The 20,520-nt window shown below is 34.4% G+C and overlaps 1 protein-coding gene across 4 annotated transcripts in view; it reads left to right on the top strand.

Moving 5' to 3' along the window:
* CCDC178 (coiled-coil domain containing 178) overlaps positions 1-20,520 on the top strand; it is a 206,627-nt gene that overhangs the window by 24,069 nt on the left and 162,038 nt on the right. For 3 of the 4 annotated variants that reach the window (XM_065053434.1, XM_065053436.1, XM_065053433.1), the window contains 7 exons: positions 6,081-6,168; positions 10,151-10,199; positions 11,321-11,401; positions 13,292-13,419; positions 15,457-15,491; positions 17,965-18,059; positions 19,425-19,625. In XM_065053434.1, coding sequence (XP_064909506.1) covers positions 11,344-11,401; positions 13,292-13,419; positions 15,457-15,491; positions 17,965-18,059; positions 19,425-19,625 — 517 coding nt within the window. In that variant the 5' untranslated portion in view covers positions 6,081-6,168; positions 10,151-10,199; positions 11,321-11,343. The remainder of the gene's footprint in view (positions 1-6,080; positions 6,169-10,150; positions 10,200-11,320; positions 11,402-13,291; positions 13,420-15,456; positions 15,492-17,964; positions 18,060-19,424; positions 19,626-20,520) is intronic. The other variant, XM_065053435.1, reaches the window with a different exon arrangement.

The following is a 20,520-nucleotide window of genomic DNA, read 5'->3' as shown; positions in this document are numbered from 1 at the left end:
GGAGTCAGGTCGTTGTTGCCTCCCACTCAGGGCGGCCCCGGGAGGCCGGCACAAGGCTCGGTGCCCGGCGTTCCTGGTGCCGGACAGGTGCCCGAGGCTGTATTTTGTCGTCCTCCAAGCCAGGGGCTAGGCGGCTGCTGCTGGGCGCCGGGCCGGCGTGGCAACGAGCGACCTCTTTAATGTTTATAAATACATGAAGGGTGAGTGTCACGAGGATGGAGCCAGGCTCTTCTCAGTGACAACCAATGATAGAACAAGGGGTAATGGGTATAAACTGAAACACAGGAGGTTCCATTTAAATATGAGAAGAAACTTCTCAGTGAGGGTAACAGAACACTGGAACAGGCTGCCCAGGGAGGTTGTGGAGTCTCCTCCGGAGACATTCAAAACCTGCCTGGACGCCTTCCTGTGTAACCTCATCTAGGTGTTCCTGCTCTGGCAGGGGGGTTGGACTAGATGATCTTTCGAGGTCCCTTCCAATCCCTGACATTCTGTGATTCTGTGACTCTGGGGAGCCGCGGTTGTGCTGCCCGTGCCCTCGGGCTCCGCCGCCGCGCGGGGTGTGCGGGGCCCCGGCCGCGCAGCGACGGGCTCCGCGACCTCATCGCTCCTTCGGAGTTTGGCTTGTGGCCGCGAACGGCTCCCTGCCCGGGTCCGGGACGGTGTTATCTTACACAGGTCGGCTCATTCACTTCGTAGCCGTTGCAAAATAAGGCAAAGTCTTTGTCTTCAGGAGGTTGCGCCTCTGGAGGTGTCTGACTGAAGCCTGGGAAAGTACTTAAGTGGGGGCTACATCCCCTGTTGCAGAAGCATTCGGACATCTCTGCTCTGGGAAAAGGTACAGTTAGAATGGCCATTTGGGGCTTCCAGAATTAATCGCCTTTTTTTTTTTTTTTTTTCTTCTTGCAATGCTCGATGCAGCTCCTAAAGCATCTTTGGGAGATTCGATTTTTCAGCTTATATGCCTAAATAGGCTCTGCCCTCTTCTTGCTGCGTTCTTAACTGATTCAAATAATACAATAAACTTTCTGATGTGTAACTTAAAGGAGTTTTAACCCTTTCTTTTCCAAGTTTCAAATACATAACAAACATTCTGCATTGGCTCAAGAATGTGATGAGTCACTACTGAAAAGGAGGCTGATTAAAAATTAGATATTTTCCCCCTGCAGAAGCTATAGTAATTATGCTGTCTCTTAGTTTTTTCACTCTCTAGAAAGCAAAATGCATATGGCTTGAAACCATGGAAGGACTTGTTATGGGAGTTATTCCAGAATCTTATTACCTTTCAAAAGCTCTTGGTTTGTTTTTGAAAGAGAAGCTCATAGGCTTGTAAAGCTTTAGTCACACTCCGATCATGGGAGCCTAGGTTAATCTATTGAGGAAATATGTAAAAATAAAATTATAAAGCACTGTAGCCTTGACTGTTGCGCTTCAGCAGAATATACCCCAAGAAGCAACCCCTTCTTGTTTTTCTGTATTGCTCATATTGTGATGTATATTGGAAACTGAGGGGTTGGTCATGATCCCAATGAAAATCCAGTGTGTGATCATTTAAGGACTGATCATGTTCTTTCAAATTTCCCTGACTGGAAAATTGTATGTTTGCTAACACAATGAGATTCAGGAATTCAGAGATTTACTAAGGTTTTGGAGGTGTTTGATTTGCAGTTCTTTAGGATTATTCCTTGTGGAGTTGCAGAGTGGCTACCTCAAGTGAGAGAGTGCTACTATTAAATAAAGAAATCTAAAAAAATCTATGCATGTGTCTCTTAGGCCTTCTTCCCTACTGAGGGGCTCTGAAGTTTTGTAAATGCTCTCATGTTTTCAGAGCATGGAGCGTATGTGAGATTAGAGTTTTATGCTGGTAAAAAATCTCATTTCAGGATCTGGTATTATGATGTAGATATGTTCTGCATTTTAGGTAGCCTTTTGTAAGCCTTTTTGTAAAAAGCTTTCAGGGAGATAAATAAAAAGAAGACATGGCAGTAGTAACTGCACTCTAGATGACTGTTTCAGGTTTGATACCTTGCATAATAAGACAGGTAGGTCTGAGACTGTCAGCATGAAGACAGAATGAGGAAAAGTGTCCCCTTTTGAAGGGTGATGTTAGAACTTCTATTTCAATTTGAATGTGAGATAGAGAAATTTCCTGTTCCTCTTTCAGCACTTGATGCAGCTTTGGATGAAATGATCATTTGGAAGACTGTTATCCACACTAACATCAAAAGTTGATTCTGCAATAGCAGCCCAAAATATTTGTTATCATATTTTAAGATCCCATAGAAGTTCTAGTGAAATTAACCTAAGTGATAGTAAAATTATTTTCTGTAATATTTACAAGATGCCTACTGAAGCATTACACTTGGTGTTAAAACAGAATTTGGAGCGGGAATAGAAATCAAATGGTTAAAAATGTTCTTTGTTTGTAAAGTGATAAAATCTCCTAATATAGATTAGCCTACTTATCTATTCCAGCTTTCTGTGAGGTTCTTGATTTTGTATACTGTTACGATCTTTGTAATAATTGCTGCATGAAACCATTGAGTTTAGCTAGTATGTAGACAAAATTATTTTAACTGATTTTGAATACTGTACCTCAAAGATAGATTAGATAGTTTAGATTAGATTAGATAGATTAGATTAGATTAGATTAGATTAGATTAGATTAGATTAGATTAGATTAGATAGTTTCCAGAACTTTTCTGGTTTTCTGAATCAGTTGCCTTCACAGTGTAAAGGAGAAACAGTTTAACAGTGAATACTGAGAAAATCTGAATCACTTAGGCTCTTCCTATTTAACTTCAAAGGACTTGTCTGATCACAATACTTGGGCCATGAACTGTGTTGAGGTGGATAATCCATTACAGTAATTCTCCTAATATTTGGCTAACTACATGCATCTAAAAGGGCTTTGTACTGACATAGTTGATCACTGCCATCAAGGAGAGTAAAGACACTAAGGATTATGCCAGTCTGTGCCTATGGATAAGAGATTAAACTCTCTCTCTACCAGAAGATGGGTGTTTATATGACCTTTGAACTGCATATGCAGTGTGAACTATTATGTATTTGAGAACAATTCTGTGGTGAAGAAGACATTTAGAGACCGATTAAATCTAGGAAAAAAAAGCCCCAACACTTCCTGCATGATTTTGCTCCAATATGGAATGAAATCTCAGATAATTTAAAAAAAAATTATTTATTCAATTGACTGAGTGTTTTTAGCTTTGTTTGAAAATTTAAGTTGAATTACTGAGTCATGAAGCACAAATGCTGAGTAAAGATAATGGTCACGTTTCCTAGATAAGTTTTATGGTCTAGGATGTCTAGGTAAATGATGAGAAAGAATTAGCTTGAGTGAGCAGCAGCTCCTGTCACCTTGGGGATGTTGTTGATTTTGTCATTATAATTACATTTTTCCTTTTTTTTTTTTTTTTAGATTTTCCTGTTGCTTTGTCTCAGAGCTGTCATCTTCTGAGATTGTATTGCAGGACAGGTGCAAGAATGTACTCTTAATGTAGCTAGACTGAATTGTATAAATTAGTCTCTTAATGTTGAATCCTTATATAAAAACAGGCTGAAACTGTATAATTAAAATACGTCAAGAATTAAGTAGCTACTAAGATCTGAGCAGTGCCACAAAATCCATATTAGTTCAGCTGAACAAGAATTTGTTTGTAGTTACTCAGAACTTGATTTTGAATTTGGCAAGATCTTCTCTTCAAACTAGAAAACACACAGATGCATTTTCATATTATTTAGTAGTGTGTTGTGTTCCTTTTTTATTTTAAATAGATGGTATGATCCTGCCAAATTTCCAGCTCATTTTGTTTCTCTAATCTTTGCAATGGAACTATTTATATAGTATATATGGCTACAATCACTATTTAATTTCAAGTCCCTCTGAAACATAAAGTAATAAAATACATATGGTTTAAAATGGGAAATCAAAGTAATAAAATACATATGGTTTAAAATGGGAAATCAAAAGGAGGTGGATCAGCATTTTAAAATTTTTATTTCTCAATTTTTTATTTTTGAAAAAGCATAGTATTGTCATGTTAGGCACAAGCCGTGACTGTAGAACAATGTATGATAGAACACTGGAAGTACTCTGAATAATATTGACAGCAAGGGCTTACTTCATGATTTGTTCTCCATTTGGATACCATGTCTTGCTGGGACTTGCTGCAAGCACTCTGCAGAACAGGATCATTTGGAATTTGGAATGATCTTGAGAAGTCAGAGAAAAGGATATAAATCAGTAAGAACAAGTACAAAGTAGAATGTAATACTATCTGTAAGCAGAAATAATGTGTACAGAGGAGAAGAAAATGGTAGATAAGGTAGCAGAAGACCTGTAGGTTGAAGTACTAAACACGAAAACCAGTGTCATGCTACTGTGACAGAAGCAGGGATTGTATCAGGATATGAAACCAGAAACATAGCATATTTCCATTCTTCTGAGTGCTGGTGAGGCATCAGCTGGAAGGCTGTGGCCTTGTTAGGATTTATGCCTAGAAAGACCTTGACTGACTAGGGAGAATTTGGAGGAAGAGAGTGGAAAAACAGTGGTAAAGTAGAATCTCTGGTCAGGTGTATATGTAAATAAAATTAGAAAATTTTGGTCTGTTAAATGTGGTGAAGGAAAGAGAGAGCAGCTATCTGTGTCCATGCAGATATGACAAGATCATATTATACATTTGGATGACTAACGAATGGCAAGGATGGTTAAGTTTGATTTAAGTTTGCTTAGACATCTGGTAGAAACTGTCACTAAAAGATTTTAAAACAGATTTGACAAGCATCTGTCAGAAATTATTTAGATTTAGTTGAAAGTGCCTTGGATCTTTCAATCAATGGAGGCACTATTTTGCAAATGGAAGCTGTTTTCACCTACTGGTGTACTTCTCTCATTACTATAGAGAAAATAAAGTTTTTACGTGGTTGAACCTCTTCTGTTCTATCATGGAACTTCCTAAGTGACTAAATGAATAATCTATTTTCTTTTTTTTACAGGTCCTCTCTCATTTTTACTTACATTGTTTCATTCCAGTTTTGGTAACCAGACTTTGTCAGTCTTTTAATTTATTTATTTATTTTCCCTTTTAGTTCTCATTTACTTTGTCATCTTTGTATCTTTTTATTAACTCATTTTCCCTACTGTGTAATATATGTTTCCCAGCTTTCCCTTGCAAGCACCTTTCACTCCTTGAATGCCATATCCCACCTGCTTTCCTTTACCATTACCAGCACTCTGTCACTTTGTTCTTTCACTTGTTTTTGTCTTTTTTTTCTGCATTGTTCTTTGTTTTTTAGCATATACAAGATGTCATCTTTTTCTCTTTCTCCTTTATCTGCATTACTTCTAAAATTGTGAAGTTTAGAATCTCTACAAAATATAATTTGATGGAAAAATTATGAAACAGATGAAGGCAGTCACTTTAGGTAGCCTCCAATTAAAGAGGGTTTAAAGAGGGTAAGAAAACAAAGCACACACTATTGCTGCATATGGTCTGCCAGTGCCTGTCCTTCAGTAGCTTTTCTCTATTCCAACCAGATTTGACAGATGGGCAGGAGTCTCAAAGATGTTAACTTCTTCCAAGTTTCATGAAAACTGGCAGCTAAGTAATGGGAGGAAAGACCCAAATTACATCCTTATCAGAAAGAGAGGAGTTATAAATTAACCCTTGACATATCCTGTAGGGTAGCAGTCAGCCAACTGATTGACTCACATTTTGGTTAGCCAGTCAAGCTCCAAACCAGTCCTACGCACCTGTCCAGAAAGTAACGTCAAAGGCAGCTGTGTTGGTCAGGCTCAGTGACACTGGGAGGAGCTGGGCTTCTGTGAGGGGATTTTACAAAGAAACCCATGGAAAACCACACCTCACTGGTTCTAATGGTCATGGGAATGTAGGGGTGTTTTTGGCTGTAAAATTTTTTTAGCATTTTTTTCTCCGTTCTTTGCAACATCAGTGAGACCATCACTTCATAAACAGAGATTATTTCAAATAATATGATCTTTCATTCATCCATTATTCCTGTTTTATCTTCTTTTTTTTTATTTTCTTTTTTTTAAGAACTTGCTATATCCTTCAAAATTTGGATGGATCAGTTCCACAAATTCATTAAGACCTTGACCCATTCATGTCAAGAAGATCTGAAGAGGTAAGGTAAATGGAAGTGATATTGTTGGTACTTCAAGCTAGAAGCATGATACTGGGTACTGAAGAAATTACTGGATTTTTACTTTGTATTTCCTTGTTGCAATGTATTGGCCAATTACAGATTTTTGTGTAATGTATGTGTCAGCTTAAGAGAAAACTTTCAAGTTTCCAAGACTTAAAGCTTTCAAGTAGAGGTGATTCCTCTCTGTTATTTTTAACCGTGGTTTGCCTATCTGTTCTGTGTCACTGACTTCTTTCTGAAATTCTATTTCTTTGTGTTTCTGAATACTAAAATGAAAGGTACTAATGGTAATGAACCTGATAAGTGTAAGGTAGCTCTGAAACAACCACACCAGAAATAAATTATTGAGCAAATAATGCTAGAAAAGAGAGAGGATGAAAAAAAAAGCTATAGTTGAAGTAAGAGTATAGAAATCCAACTGTTCTACTGTTCATCTGACTTGTGGGGTTTCGGGTTTGTTTTTTTTTTTTTTTTTTTGAGATGTTTAAAATTCATTTTGGGAGCTGATAAGGAAGTGGAGTTTGTAGCTAATTCACAGACTGGTTGGATTGAGTTAATTTATTCCTGCTGAATGCATGTTTAATGCTGCTGAGAAAATTATGCTGTTGCAAGACTTGAGTGTCAGCATGCCTAGAGCACTTTTTGCTTTCCTACTATTTGTTGTTTCTAGAGAAACAAACAAATTTATCCTTTTTCAATATGAACCTCACTGCAAGTGAAAAAATAAAATAAGTTTGCAGAGGCTATTGGGGATGTTTATTTTTGCTGAAGTTTCTTTAGCCTTTTTTGGACGTTTGACTAATAATAATTATTCTAAAATAGTATTTTGAATTTAATGACAACAACAGAACGGACTTAATTATCAATAAGTAAAAAGATAACTTAAACAGTAGTTAACTAAATGGCTTAATAGGATGCAAGAAAATGTACTCTAATTATAAAAGTGACCAAGTGAGTTAAACAAAAATGTGTTATATCTGTAAATACTTGATTTAATTTTTTGTCTCTTCATTACTCTATTTTTAAAAAATGGAGTTCAAAAGTGTCTTCATTTCTAATGCTCAGAATGAGAGATGTGATTTATATGAACATATGCAGCAATTATGCCAAAACTAAATTTCTTCAGTTCTGTGGTTACTATGGTAACCAATATTCACTGTATTTCTTTTAGACATATACAACAGAATGGAAGATGGTAGCTTTAATATTCTTTGCAAAAATATTGTGCTAGAGCACATGATATTTTAATTATGTGTAAGAGGACAGATCAAATAACTAACATGCTTAGTAGCATGAACATTGGTAGTAATCATCTTTAAAACATATTTGGATGATTTTTGTGGTAATAGAATTTCAGATGCTCATTTCTAACAACTGAATTGAATTAGTTTTTTGCTAGAGCAGGAAGATTGTTCCTGCTACTGTCAGGTCTCTTTGACCTCTCAGGAATAAGGAAGAGAATAATAATTCTCCTATTGTTTTGTTTCTGGCCTTGGAATGTGTGAGGAGGGACACTGAAACAACAGATTAAATAGCACCTTTAGTCAGAGATAGCTATGAACCCATGTCCCAGAATGTGAGCACCTCTTAAGGTATTTATTTTCACAATACTACTTGGTAGAAGTGTAATTCCTCTTTTATGGTTCATTTCAGAAATGTGGAACTCAAGAATATATATAGAAAGACAAAGTGTCATTCATGACTATGGCACAAAATAACTGGATTTAATTTCCTTAGTTATTGCAAATTTCCAGTGTCCTTGTTCTTCATCCTATTTCATAGCCTGTGGGTTTTTTTGTTTGCTTATTTAGAGTTCATGTTTGCATTAAGGTCTGTGGAAGAATAATAGGCATTAAGTTTATTTGAATTGTGGACTATCTAGCTGGAATGAACCACAAGAATAGTGGAAAACTGGAAAAAATCAAATTGGCTTTTATACAAAATTATTTCAGGTATTTATATGATAATAGTAAGATCTCAGTTGTAATATATTTTTAGTTTTTGGATACCATTAGAAGTTTGTGAGAGTATTATTTGATGTTAATTCCATTCTTATAGCCTAAAGAGGCTGGTATAATGGACTAGTTCTTGGGATCTTGTTCTTGTGAAAGGTTAAAAATACATCAAAGAAGCTAAGGATTTTTTCCTGTCTATTGCTGCTTTTAATAATAATTCTAATACTTTAATTAGAATTGTTGGTTTATATTAGCCACCCTATACAACTCTACATTATGCCTTTTTTTTTCAAGTGTGAGACATGACTATAACAGATTTTATTGCTGGAACCTGCTGTTTAAACAAAACCGTTGACTATTTTGAAACATCTGCACTAATTGTAGTTTGGAGGAATAATCTCAAGAATGTTAATCCCTTTCTGCATCTTCTGAAGTAAACCCGGGCTGCATTTCAGGGGTTAAAAAGATTCACTGCATCGCTTGAGAACTCTAAAACCAAATTGTAAAATGCTGTATTTGCAGAAAATTAGCACTTGGAGGTGAGGAAATGATAGACTAAAATTAAGATCATTCATGATTTTTAGATCCTTCTAACTATGAGTTAGTTTATAATTTTTATTTATACTGACTGCATTTCGGAGAATCAGGAAAAATTCCAACACAAAGGGCATAGTCACAATGAAACAGGAATTGATGAGAACATATTAAACAAAATTCTTCTGTGATTTGGCCATATCTATTCTGCTTATGAGGTAGATAATCTCAATTTACACTTTGTTTACTAAATAATGAATTAGAGTTTTGGTGAAGAGGTACGTGTGGGAGTTGATGAAAAAAAGGTTCTCATAGAATAAGCTTTTTAGGCAGTATATTCATGACTATTCCAAGACTCTGCCTGGGAAGCGGTATTTATGATGAAAAATAGTAGTAGTAGCTTATGTTACATGGTTAGAAATTTTAACATCCGGATTTTGAAGATTTTGCTTTTAACAAAAATTTTGTTAGTTCCTCACTGTTCTATTTGAGATGTTGGTATTAGAAATCTGGTTTTAGCAGGCGACAAATTATTTCTGTTACAGTAAAATACCAAGAAAATAATTAAAATATTGTATGTGTTTACTTTAGATATACTTGTATTTGATAATATATACAACAAACATATATTTTTTAAATGAGTGATGCAACATTGTATATTTGCCCAATATAATTTTTTCGTTGTGTTATCATGTCCAGTGGAATGCATCCTTGTCTTGTGCGTATGATTCCTTATCAGGCAAGTGGTGTTCTCACCTTTTTCTTAACACATGCTCATGAATTGAATAATATTCTGTTTGCATCTTGGTATAGATATATTACTGGCTATATAAGCAACAACAAATTGAAACTGTTTCTTAAGCTTTTTTCCTGGATTTCATCCTTTTGTATGTAGTATTTGTCTTGTCTTTCCTCCTTTCTCTAGAGCTATTCTGTCTGTCAATGCTTATTTTCTTTGACTTCCCAAGAGTTTCAGATTATTTTCTACTCCTTGTTGGAGCTAATATGGTCCATCTGGTCTGACTGTTAGGATGAGCCTGTAGGAGAGTAGAATACAGCTTTGCAGAGTCCAAGAAGCTGACATCCTGTCACAGATACAGTTAAAATTTCCTGCTTGTCAAATCAGCATATTTCTTTGAACGCCATTGTGTCCTGCCATTGGAAATAATTGATTCATGAAACTGAAAAAGCCACCAAACTTGAAAAAAAAAAAAAAAAGAAAAAGGTATTAGTATGCAAATGGCATGCAAAAATGGCTCACATAGCACATTTTCTATACATTTCCTAAGGATAGTTACATAGCTGAAAATGTGGTGACTTGAAAATTTGTTATATGTATTATGAACTTTATTTAATGAAAAAAAACCCTTTTCATAGCTTTAGTCTTGTAAGTTTTCTTAGTATTGTTAAGAGTTTCCAAGTCATTTAGTTTATTACGATGACAGAGCAATGATGCTCTGTCTGCATTGCAGTGGATGAAGTTCATGTAGAAGACCAGCTGTGGATTCAGCATTTCTCCTGGTAAGCTTGGTACCTTACATTCTTCTAACATCTCTATGGAATAGACTTGAGTTTGAGTTTGTTGGATCAATAATCTGTGGTATGGAGAGTGTGAAGAGCACATTTTGGTCTTGCTCTTTATTTTCTCTGTCTGTCCATCCAGTTGGACTCCTAGGCAACTATTTTCCATGTCAGAGAATTTGCAATAAATGTATTTCTCTTTTTTAATAGTTCTACTTACAAGAAAAAAGAATGCTAAATTCTATGATCTATGCAATATTTGTTTCCACTATTTTATATTGTTGAGGACTGTAATATAGATGTTGGGCGTCTTTTGCTTTTCTACTCGTCAGTTTTCGTAGGTTGATAGTATTTGGAAATTGCAGTTTACTGTGGACTTCTAATATACCAATGGCACAAGTCGCAAGGGTGGGGTGGAGGAAGGTGTCTGCCTGGATCTCTCTATGGCAATACAATTACTTGTTAAATGTATGGATTTTAAGTGTGATAAAATATTTTGGTGACTTGCCTCAACTTGATGTCCTAAGGCTTAACTACCAAAGTTTTCAGACAGTGTTGTTTTTCTGAATTATGTAAATTATAAGTAAATAATGTTTGTTTTGTTTATTGTAGCAAATCTGAGTTGTGTTTCTTTGCAAATAAGTAGATTATTTGCCTCTTTTACGTGTCTTCCATCAATTGAGACAACAGTGTTTCAGACTACAGGTTTATGAACTTCCTTTCCATTGACAGTTTCTTAACTAACATTCATCTCAGAAGTTACCCATTTTGTTTTTCATTTTTTTCCATTTTTCCTGGTTACCACTGTCACAACAGGATCCAAAATAACCTGTATAATTTCAAAAGCCAGGCTACATAGGTGGAAATTTGGCTGTCTTGGTTTTTCTTTGCTTTGTAGTTGTGATTTCATTACTTAAATAGTATCCATTGTGTGACCTGCCATCAACTGCTTAATTACTGCTTTTCCCTTAGTAGAAAAAGTGAAAATGGATTTGCAAACCTTTAAAGATACTGTAGATAAAAGCACTGATGAAATACATTTGTTTCCTGATGAAAATAAGAGATTTTAAAATGTATATATGTGTATGTATATGTATTATTATTATTTTTCTAATCATTAGGCTGAAAAGTGCTACTAGCAATAATGTTTGAAACACAGTCATTTCCCTGCTCTTCTAAGGACAGTAATGAGCCACCCCAAGGTATGACAGATATGTCTTCTATTATGGGATTTTGAAATAGCTTAGTGAAGGGCTTAAATTTAAGACATAATAAATTATTTTATTTTGTATTATTTGTGATATTATATAACACTAGTCCTTTGCTTTGGTTCTTATCTGCATGCTGCTTGAAAAGCCTTCATACAAATTATGCATATGTTGACTTTGTCAGTCGTTGACTCACTAGTTGCATTCCATCCTCTAATGATAGTTCACTTTTCTGTCTGAAAACAAAACTGGCTGTATTTCACTTGTCATTTAAATTTAATTTTTGGATTTTAAGAAAATGTAAATAATTCCACTTTCCCACTGAGTTATATTTCTAACTTGCTTTTGCAAAACAATTAGAAGACTTGCATGTAGAAATGTTGGCATTTACCAAGGAATACCAATGCAGTAAGAGAGTAATTTTTTATTAAAGCCATTCAAAAAATTCTCACTTTTTAAAATGGCGATGTTGTTAGTTGCATTAGTGATGTAAAGAAAATAAACATAATTTTCACATGAATGTTAATTCAGTAAAACGTAAGAATAATAACAGTAGCAGAGACTAAGTGAAATTGAAGTAAGTCTCAAAATCTGAACTTGTGTGTTGTGCATCAAAATATTAATTTAAGATACAAAGTCTGTATATGCTTTGTTAGGATTGTGCCATGTAGGCATCCTGTGAAGGTTTCTGGCTCTAGAAGCAGGCAGAGCAAAATTCTACAAAATAGATTTTGATATCAATTTTAGTGGGCTGTGTTTTCAAACAAAATCTTGCAAACCATCTTTTCCATTCCAGTAAGGCAGTTTACGATAAACTAAAGTTAAAAGAGCCTTATGTAACCTACAGACTTTGAATGTTTTAGCCTGACACTTTAATTAAGACACCAAGAGATTATTCTTTTAAAAAAACAAACCCAAGTCCACAGACTGTATACGACAGTTGTCTGGTTGTATTTTATGGTTTAATCCCTGTTACTGTTATTGTTATTTTTGGTCCATCTCCAAGGCACATTGTATCCCCCTGAACATAATTAGGTTAATGTTTTATGTTTGTAGGACATCTTCTTAGACTTTATCATAGCTCTGTTTCTAGGCTTCAGTGTTCTGTTCTGGTTTCTGACACCATTCATTAGAGATCTCTGCAGCCAGAATCATATTCTGTGTATTAATTTAATAGTGAACATTCAATAGTGTGCCACAGTATAATTTATTGACACGGTTATAAGGCTAACAGAGTTTAAAGAAAACATAGTTGTGAGATCTAAATATTCCCATAAAACAATCCATTAATGTCATGTAGCTTTAAATTCCCAGCATGGGAACTAATGTTCTGGAACTTCAACCCTTCATAAGGTTGAAGAAAACATTTGCTGGAACTAAGTATTGTATACATAAGAGTAGTCTAAACTTGCCTCTAAGGCCCTGTGACCTTTCTGGTTTTGCTCTGGGCATTTCTATAGTATCTGCCACCTTTGCCTTTTGGGGACCTGATTTTTTTTTCTTTTTGACAAAAACCTTGCTGAGGACTAGTGCAAAATCATAAAATTCAACTCATTTGGGATTCGTTATGTAAAATTAATTATAACAAATTTTATTTTGACTCTAGCCTCCTTTATCATAATTCTTCTCTTTGAAATTATTAATTCACATTCTTCAAGCATTTAAAATACCTTTCTTTGTATTTGAGATTGTATTAAAAAAGGAGTAATATTTTGTGCAAACGTGTGCATGGTAATAGGTGTGGCTGTTACATTCTCTTAGGCAATTTTAGGACCAAAGCTGAGCAAGTTCCAAATTCAAGGAAGAAAATCAGGCATGAGAAAATCTGGTAACAGCCCTGTATGTGAAGTTTAGCAACCTTCTGTGTTCTCTTTCTTTCTCCAGAGAAGAATGAGTGGATCATCCCAAGGCATCGTAGCTGTGCTTTTGTAAATACTCCATTACCATGTGTTAACAAAGTTATTCATCACATTCAAGAGTTAGAATTAAAGATGGAGAAATTCTTTCAACAGGTACATTTATGGGTGAAAATGACCAAGTCCTTTTCATCTTTATAGGAACAAGTGTATTTTAAAATAGTCTTCCTATGTTGATTTTCATAAAAAATTAACTTCCTGTTGAGCGTACTCTCCAAAATAGTGTTCAGGAGGTTCAATTACTAATCATGATCTGTTTTTCATTTACTTAACAGTTTGGGCAAATCAAAATATCTTATTAAAAACAATATACCACAATATCATATTGTAATATCAAATATACCATAAAGGTTAATATATTCACATATGATTCAGGTATACAACAGAGTCAAGTTGATTCAATGGCATCAATTGTCTGAAAAATAGTTTTTGATGTTAATATTGAGCAGGTAGTCAAATAGAGCTGTGTGCCATTTTCTGTCATTTATAGCAAGTGATTTTTTTCCTGAACAATATTTAACAATTCCTTGATTTAAAAGTTTCTTTAATCTTATATTGAGAGACATGAATTTGAAAATGTTATGGTGCTTTCTCTAGGAGTACATGATGTTTTCCTAGCCTGTATTCATTTTGTGTGAATAGAAATAAGAATAAGGGGAAGCTAAGTATATTGGTAGGTACATGAGGAAAGAATGCAATATACACTATTCTAAAGGGTAGTAAAATCTTCCCATTAACTTCCTTGAGAACATGATTAGTATAATTTAAATAATTCACTTTTACTGGAGGAGTGTTTTCCAAATGTTAATAAATTTTGCATAAGTCTACACTGCAGTAAAAAGATCTGATAGCTGCTTTTACCGACAAGTTATATTTAAATAATTTATCTCCAATACTGACAATAAGGTCGTCATAGCAGCACATCAGGAAGACTATCTTAGATTAGTATTCCACAAGCACTGTTAAATACTCTTCAGGGAGATTTCTGCAACTGCATGCAGTATAGTACTAAAAGAATCCAAGGTGCATGAAGTACAATAATATCTTGATTTACAGCATAGACATTAACTTGATAGGAAAATTTATATTGCCACATTCACCTTTATTTAAAATAATGTAAGAACAGTGAAATTACTTCAGTGTCATAACTTCATCATCAATATACATGAATTAGATGGGTAAGCATTCAAAAGTCCAGATGCTTATTCATTTTAACATTAGCTTTAATTGTATGTGTAAGTCTTGTGCATATTTTCCACATATCCTCTGAGTTCTTGTTACTTAATATACAGAGATTCAAAATAGTCTGAGGCCTTTGGATGACATAGTGATGACATCACTATGAGTTGCTATAATACTACTCTTAAAAAACAAAAAAACATGTATACTGAAATGACTACACTACAAATATAGGGAGTTTGGATTTTACTTGTCTATACATGAATATATTTACACCTCCACTGGTCATTTAAGTATTACCAGCAATGTGAACAGGTGACATGATAAAACTCATATCCACACTATTAAATTCTTACCCTCCAAAACAGGATGGACATTATGTGTGCTGCTTTTGAGGAAACATCCCTAATGCTTTCCAGTTCCTGAACTGTGAAATGGTTTGAAATGGTTTGGGAGTGGTTTCTGAACGTGGTAATGTGTATTACTGCAGGTTATATCAGTAAGATTTAGTAACAATTTAATGTTGTAGGTTACTGGGCCCAGAAAGCTCTGGTCAGGTTTAATTTACTGTTGCTGATATAGCCCTAGTGAAGAAAAAGTATTTGAAGTTCAGACGGAATCTCTGCTGTAGTTTTGAGATTAAAACCAAAAAGTACAGAGGTTGAGAGATAAAACAGAACTAAAAGTATTAAAGGATTCTTAAAAGAAAACATTCTACCAAATTGAGTAATAACACACATGTTCAAAAAGTGGGTTTTATTACTGACCATTTGAAGATGCACAGTTGTTGGTTGTAGTTATTATAATATTTTAAAAAACATTCAGCTAATGTCCACTAATTAGATCTTCTGTGATACAGAATTCGTTGGCCTATTATGCTTTTTGTTACAAAACAGAAAAAGTATATAACATCTGAGATGTATAATGGAGTTTATGTTTGCTTTGCTTTTGCAGTATGCTTATGTGTTTAAGGAGAAGAAAACACCACGGTAAGAATCTTACATAATAATGCATTTGCTTTAATGTCCAGTAATTATTTGATGAGATGTTAGTCTGGCTATAAAATCTGTTCTTCTGTAATGCAGAATGCATCTAAAATGAGGATTCTTAGTGTCTGCAGGATCTAGTTTCTTCAGAAGACCAAAAGTCTTTATGGCGAATTTCTCATATCTTTCCTACTTAATGTTTAATTTTCAAAGATTCAAGATGACTACAAGTCTCAGGACCCACCTAAGTGATGAATTTCTGTTGGTAACAGTTATTGCTACTTCTGAAATTGTGCCAATTGTTGCAATTATCTCAGGAACCTAAATGTGAGTAAGGGTCCTTATTTTAAGCTCTCTTTGCTCTAAGTTTTGGATTGAAAAATGATTTCTAAGTACTCTCAATGTTCTGGCATGCTTATTCTGATCCTTTGTGAAGTCCTCTAAATACTGTGTAAATTTTCTGAATTTGCATGCAGTCAAATTTACTGTCATTTCAACTTTGCTAGACACAGGGAGAAGACAAATAATTAAAAAAGGGAGTAGGAAAAAAAGTTTGAAGGAAACAGCCATTTCTTCAACACATGCTGTAACAAGATGGGGGAAAAAACTAAGATTTTTTTTTTCATTTTTTTCCTTTCTCGGTTTTAATATACTGCTTACTGTTAAGATTCTTATTCAATGCATGATTTTTCTGTTCTGTTTGTTTCAAAAATCTTTTGTGTGTTTGCATTACAGAGTTGCCCTGAATCACACTATTCTGTTTGCCATTATGTATCTTTAAAGTTAGAGAGCAAGAGATGTGCTTGTTAAAATCAAAACAGAACATAATGGGGAATTGTTTTTTGTAGATGGAGTTGCACTGGTGATACCTAGAATATATACAGAATCGTTAAGGCTTATAAATCTAAAATGTGATTTTAAAATGTAAATTCAAAATGTGATTTTAAAACAAAAAACTCATGCAGGTTTTTTCTAAATTTTACATATTGGCTGTGTGTACTTTGAAGTACCCTAGAGAACTCAGACTTTTCCTAAGTCTAGAATACCATACAATACAAGTAGATTTCAAAGCCAAGTACTCCAGAAGTACACAAATTAAGTCAGAAAGTGTGGCTTTAAATTGTATTATCCATGATGTAGGCTACTTTATGATGTAGTTCTAGTTACAAAGATTAAAAGAGGAGTTTGAAGAAGAGAATGTATCTCATACACTGAGCTTGTTGTCCCACATGTTTTGCTGAACAAACCCTGCATTTCCCTGTGTATTTTTACTTCTTGTCAGATATACCTGTTGAGTTATTTTGTGTTTGCCTACTTATTGAACTGCTGTTTATCAAACTCCTGCTTCTGTATCTAATTTGATATCTCTTCTATCACCAGGTCTCAGTTTTCCTGTCCAATGCTTTACTATTTTCCATTACTTCACAGAATTATTTTTTTCTGTTTCCTGTACTTTAGATGTATATTCTGTTGATCTAGGAAGCCATCAATAGAATTTCTTTCAGTCTGTTTATAGCATAGGCTTTTTGTCTGTTATTTCTTTGTGGAAAAGGAACTTTTTATGGAGTTCTTTCAAATATATATATGTTCACATTATGCATGTATCTCCAATGTAATGTTGTGACTGTAGATTGTTTCATCTTAGCTGCATATGAAAGACCTGTATGTACTCTTTAAGCTGCATATGTGGTCATAAGCAGGTGGTGGTTATTCTTCCTCCCCTTGTTCTCAACTCCAGTGGGCTAGTGAGCCTCTTAAGTTCACATGAGGGCTATGATTTGCTTGTGTTCTTCTTTGGCTGCTTGTGTTACTGCTTTGCCTCTCTCACTTGCAGGTTAAATTTGTCCTGATGTCATTTAAATGAAGCTCTCCTCATCTCTGCTTTTGAGTTTCTCAGGTTTCAAAAGCTTGTCTGTTGGAAACTCATTAAGCCTTATGCCTTTATCGTTTTTCCTTTGTATCTCTAAAAAACCTTTTTTTCTTCATTGTTGACCCTCAAGTGATGATTTCCTTTAAGCTGATAAAGCTGAAACTACATCTGACATGCAGTGGCAATGTATCTGTGCCTGCACAGATGCAGCAATAAATGCTTCTGCCACTTCTGACTCTGTACAGTAAAGCATATATTGTATGTTCATGTATGTTCAGAACTGGAAAGAGGAACAGCTTCTCTACAACAGTTTCTCTTTAGCATATCCTTGGGTTTGAGGACAAAAATTGAAGTTCTGTGTAACTACAAGATATGAAGAATCCTGTTTCTTCTATTTATGTAAAGAAATATGAGAAAAGCATTTGTATGGGAATTGTACAATCAATAATTCTTCTGTATGACTTGCAGTGTTTTTAAACAATTATTCCACTTAACTAGGCAGCATTTAAATGTGTAAGATTCAAGAAAGGAAATTTTGACTTAGTGAAACTAGAATGCAAATTTAAATTCAGTCTAGAATTTTTAGTGACTGGTTTTTATCTACAGGATAACAAAACGGGTCAGTGTTGAATCTGTCAAAGATGTCTGGTTATCATTGTCCACTAAGCTGGATTTTAAAGAAGCTGATGTATCTTGTGAAGGTAAAAAGATTTAATAATACTCAGTCTGAGTGGTAAAATTTACTTAGCCTCATTTAATATACGCTTTATCTTTGTCACAATAGTTGCTTGTTGCCTGTTCTGTCTTATGTAAATGATGTGAGTATCCTTTGAAATCTGTGTGTATCGTCTGTTGAGCTGAAAGACATACATTTTAACTGTCATATTAAGTAATATTAAATCATCCTGTTTACAAGAAGATAGCTTACATTTCTTTATTTAGATTCATATTGTATTTTAACCTATCTAGCGTTTGAACCAGCTAAACTGGTTAGGCTGGTTGTTGGAAATTCTAGATTTTTTTTTTTTTTCATTTGGTTTCTGTAGAACAAATAACTGCATTGCTGTTACAGGGTGTTCACAATGTACTCCCAAAGTAGAGTTATTTTTTTTTTTTTTACAGTTTGCATCTTTACTCAGACTATACATTTTTGAATTAAGTTTTAAATATTAAAGAGATTGTGTTCGTTGGTTTAAAGCCTATGTACAATCTTTGAAGTACTACTAGCTTGAGGCGATCCTGTCTGCAATAAAGTGTGTGATAAAATTTCTGTTGATTGCAGTGAAGCCAAAATTTAACCCCAGATTTTAAGTAGTTGTCCTTCTTTTCAATGTTTGCAGTTTTTCGTTAAAATAATATAGGGAATTATTGACTGTGGGATCAAAATGGAAATTTCTTCAGCTCTGTAGCTTATATCATTCCCATTTTTTATAGATCAACACAATGGACGATGACCTCAAAGAATCTTTTGTCAGAACTAATAACTAAGACATTTTTTATAACCAAATTCCACAGAATGAAATGTTGATTATTTGTGTGTATCATGGGTAAAACAGTGCTATTGAGATATGATACTGAATATTTTTAGAACTCCAAAGACTTTAATGAAGTCATTGATACTTAGGAAAATAAAATTAAATAAATATTCTTTAAAAAATTGAGATAATTAGGAACTTGTACTGTTATTTGTATGATTACTTACCTAAGCAACAAGGCAAAGATGAAAATTTTGTACCATCTCTATTAATACATTTTTATTGCATTCTGCATTGGAAATAGGCTGGAGGAAAATACTACTGAGTGTGAAAGTTTTGTCTGTAACCAGTTGTGATTGACTTGAGGGATGTGAAGAGTCCAGCTTCATATTGAGAAAGAAGCTGGAATAAATCTTGTGTGTTTAAGCCTTTGTAAGAAATAATTATGATGTATTTTTAAAGACGGCAATGTAATAAATTGTGCTTACTGTGATACATGTGAATAGGCCAACTTTGTGTTGAGAATGAAGCTCTAATAAAGAGCATATGATTAAGCTTTCATAAAAAAGTATTTTTAATGTATTTTTAAAGATGGCAAGACATTAACCTTGAAGCAGGAAACAGAAGCTTTGCTATTGGAAGTTACTGAGCTAATTAAGCGGCTGGAGGCTGATCGTGAGGAGGCAGAAAAAGCTTTGGAGTTGGAGAAACAGCGAGGGAAAAAGCTTGCCATGAAAATTGATTCTATGTCACTTTGGAGGCTTCAGCAGCTCCCTGCAGCCGTGCAAAAAGGTATCAATATTGAAACTAAGCATGTTTGTTATTTTCCAGTTAGTTTATTGCCAAGTATAAGTATGACAATAGTTGTGTTTATTGTGATAAGAATACAAGATTTACTCTTCTGAATTTGATATACTTGAATATATATCCAGAAAAAACTTATGGGAAGTACTATAGAATGTTCAGCGTTGTTTGAGAAATTGCATGAGAGTAGACAAGACTCTCTGAAGATATTAATAAATACTAAGTTTGGGGAAAGGAATGAGAAAATGAAAGAGAATTATAAAATAATGCATTTGAGTTAAACCATAGGTTAAACCATGAATTTAAAAAAAATGTTTTAAGAAAAATTAAAATGTGATAAACTAGAATAAAGTACTTACTTACATATTTAGTAGGAATTGTTTGATGTAACCATTGATAGGTCTTATTGAAATCACAGATTCAAAGGACCTTTACTATTACCTTTTGTGATGAACTGGCATCTACACAACAGAACTAATGAAAAAAGAAAGAAAAAAAAGGCAGCCACTTAGCGGCAGTTTTCTGTTTGTCTTCTTACTCATGGTCAGAAGCAGAACATTGACTTCTAGAAATGTTGCATAATTTGTAACAGTAGGTTCCTGGATGTGAAAACACAGTTGGTACTCTAGCGCATATTCTGGAGCACATCATCCTGAGATCTTCAAAAAGTACTTCACAATCCAGAGTGTGGTGACCGTGCAAGAGTCTTCCATAGCTGTGTTTACTGAAAGGTAAACATGGAGTGAAAATGTAGGCAAGCCAGGAGTCATTCAGTTCCAGATGCTTTGTCTATCTCTCTTTTTTTTTTTTTTTTTACCCCTAGGAAGGCAAAATGTCAAATAGTGCATATCTGTAGCAATATATGAGAATAATGTATGTATGT

The sequence above is a fragment of the Columba livia genome, chromosome 2 (genome assembly GCF_036013475.1).
Source record: "Columba livia isolate bColLiv1 breed racing homer chromosome 2, bColLiv1.pat.W.v2, whole genome shotgun sequence".
In the NCBI taxonomy this organism is placed as follows: Eukaryota; Metazoa; Chordata; class Aves; order Columbiformes; family Columbidae; genus Columba; species Columba livia.
This window is presented reverse-complemented; position numbering and strand designations above follow the sequence as displayed.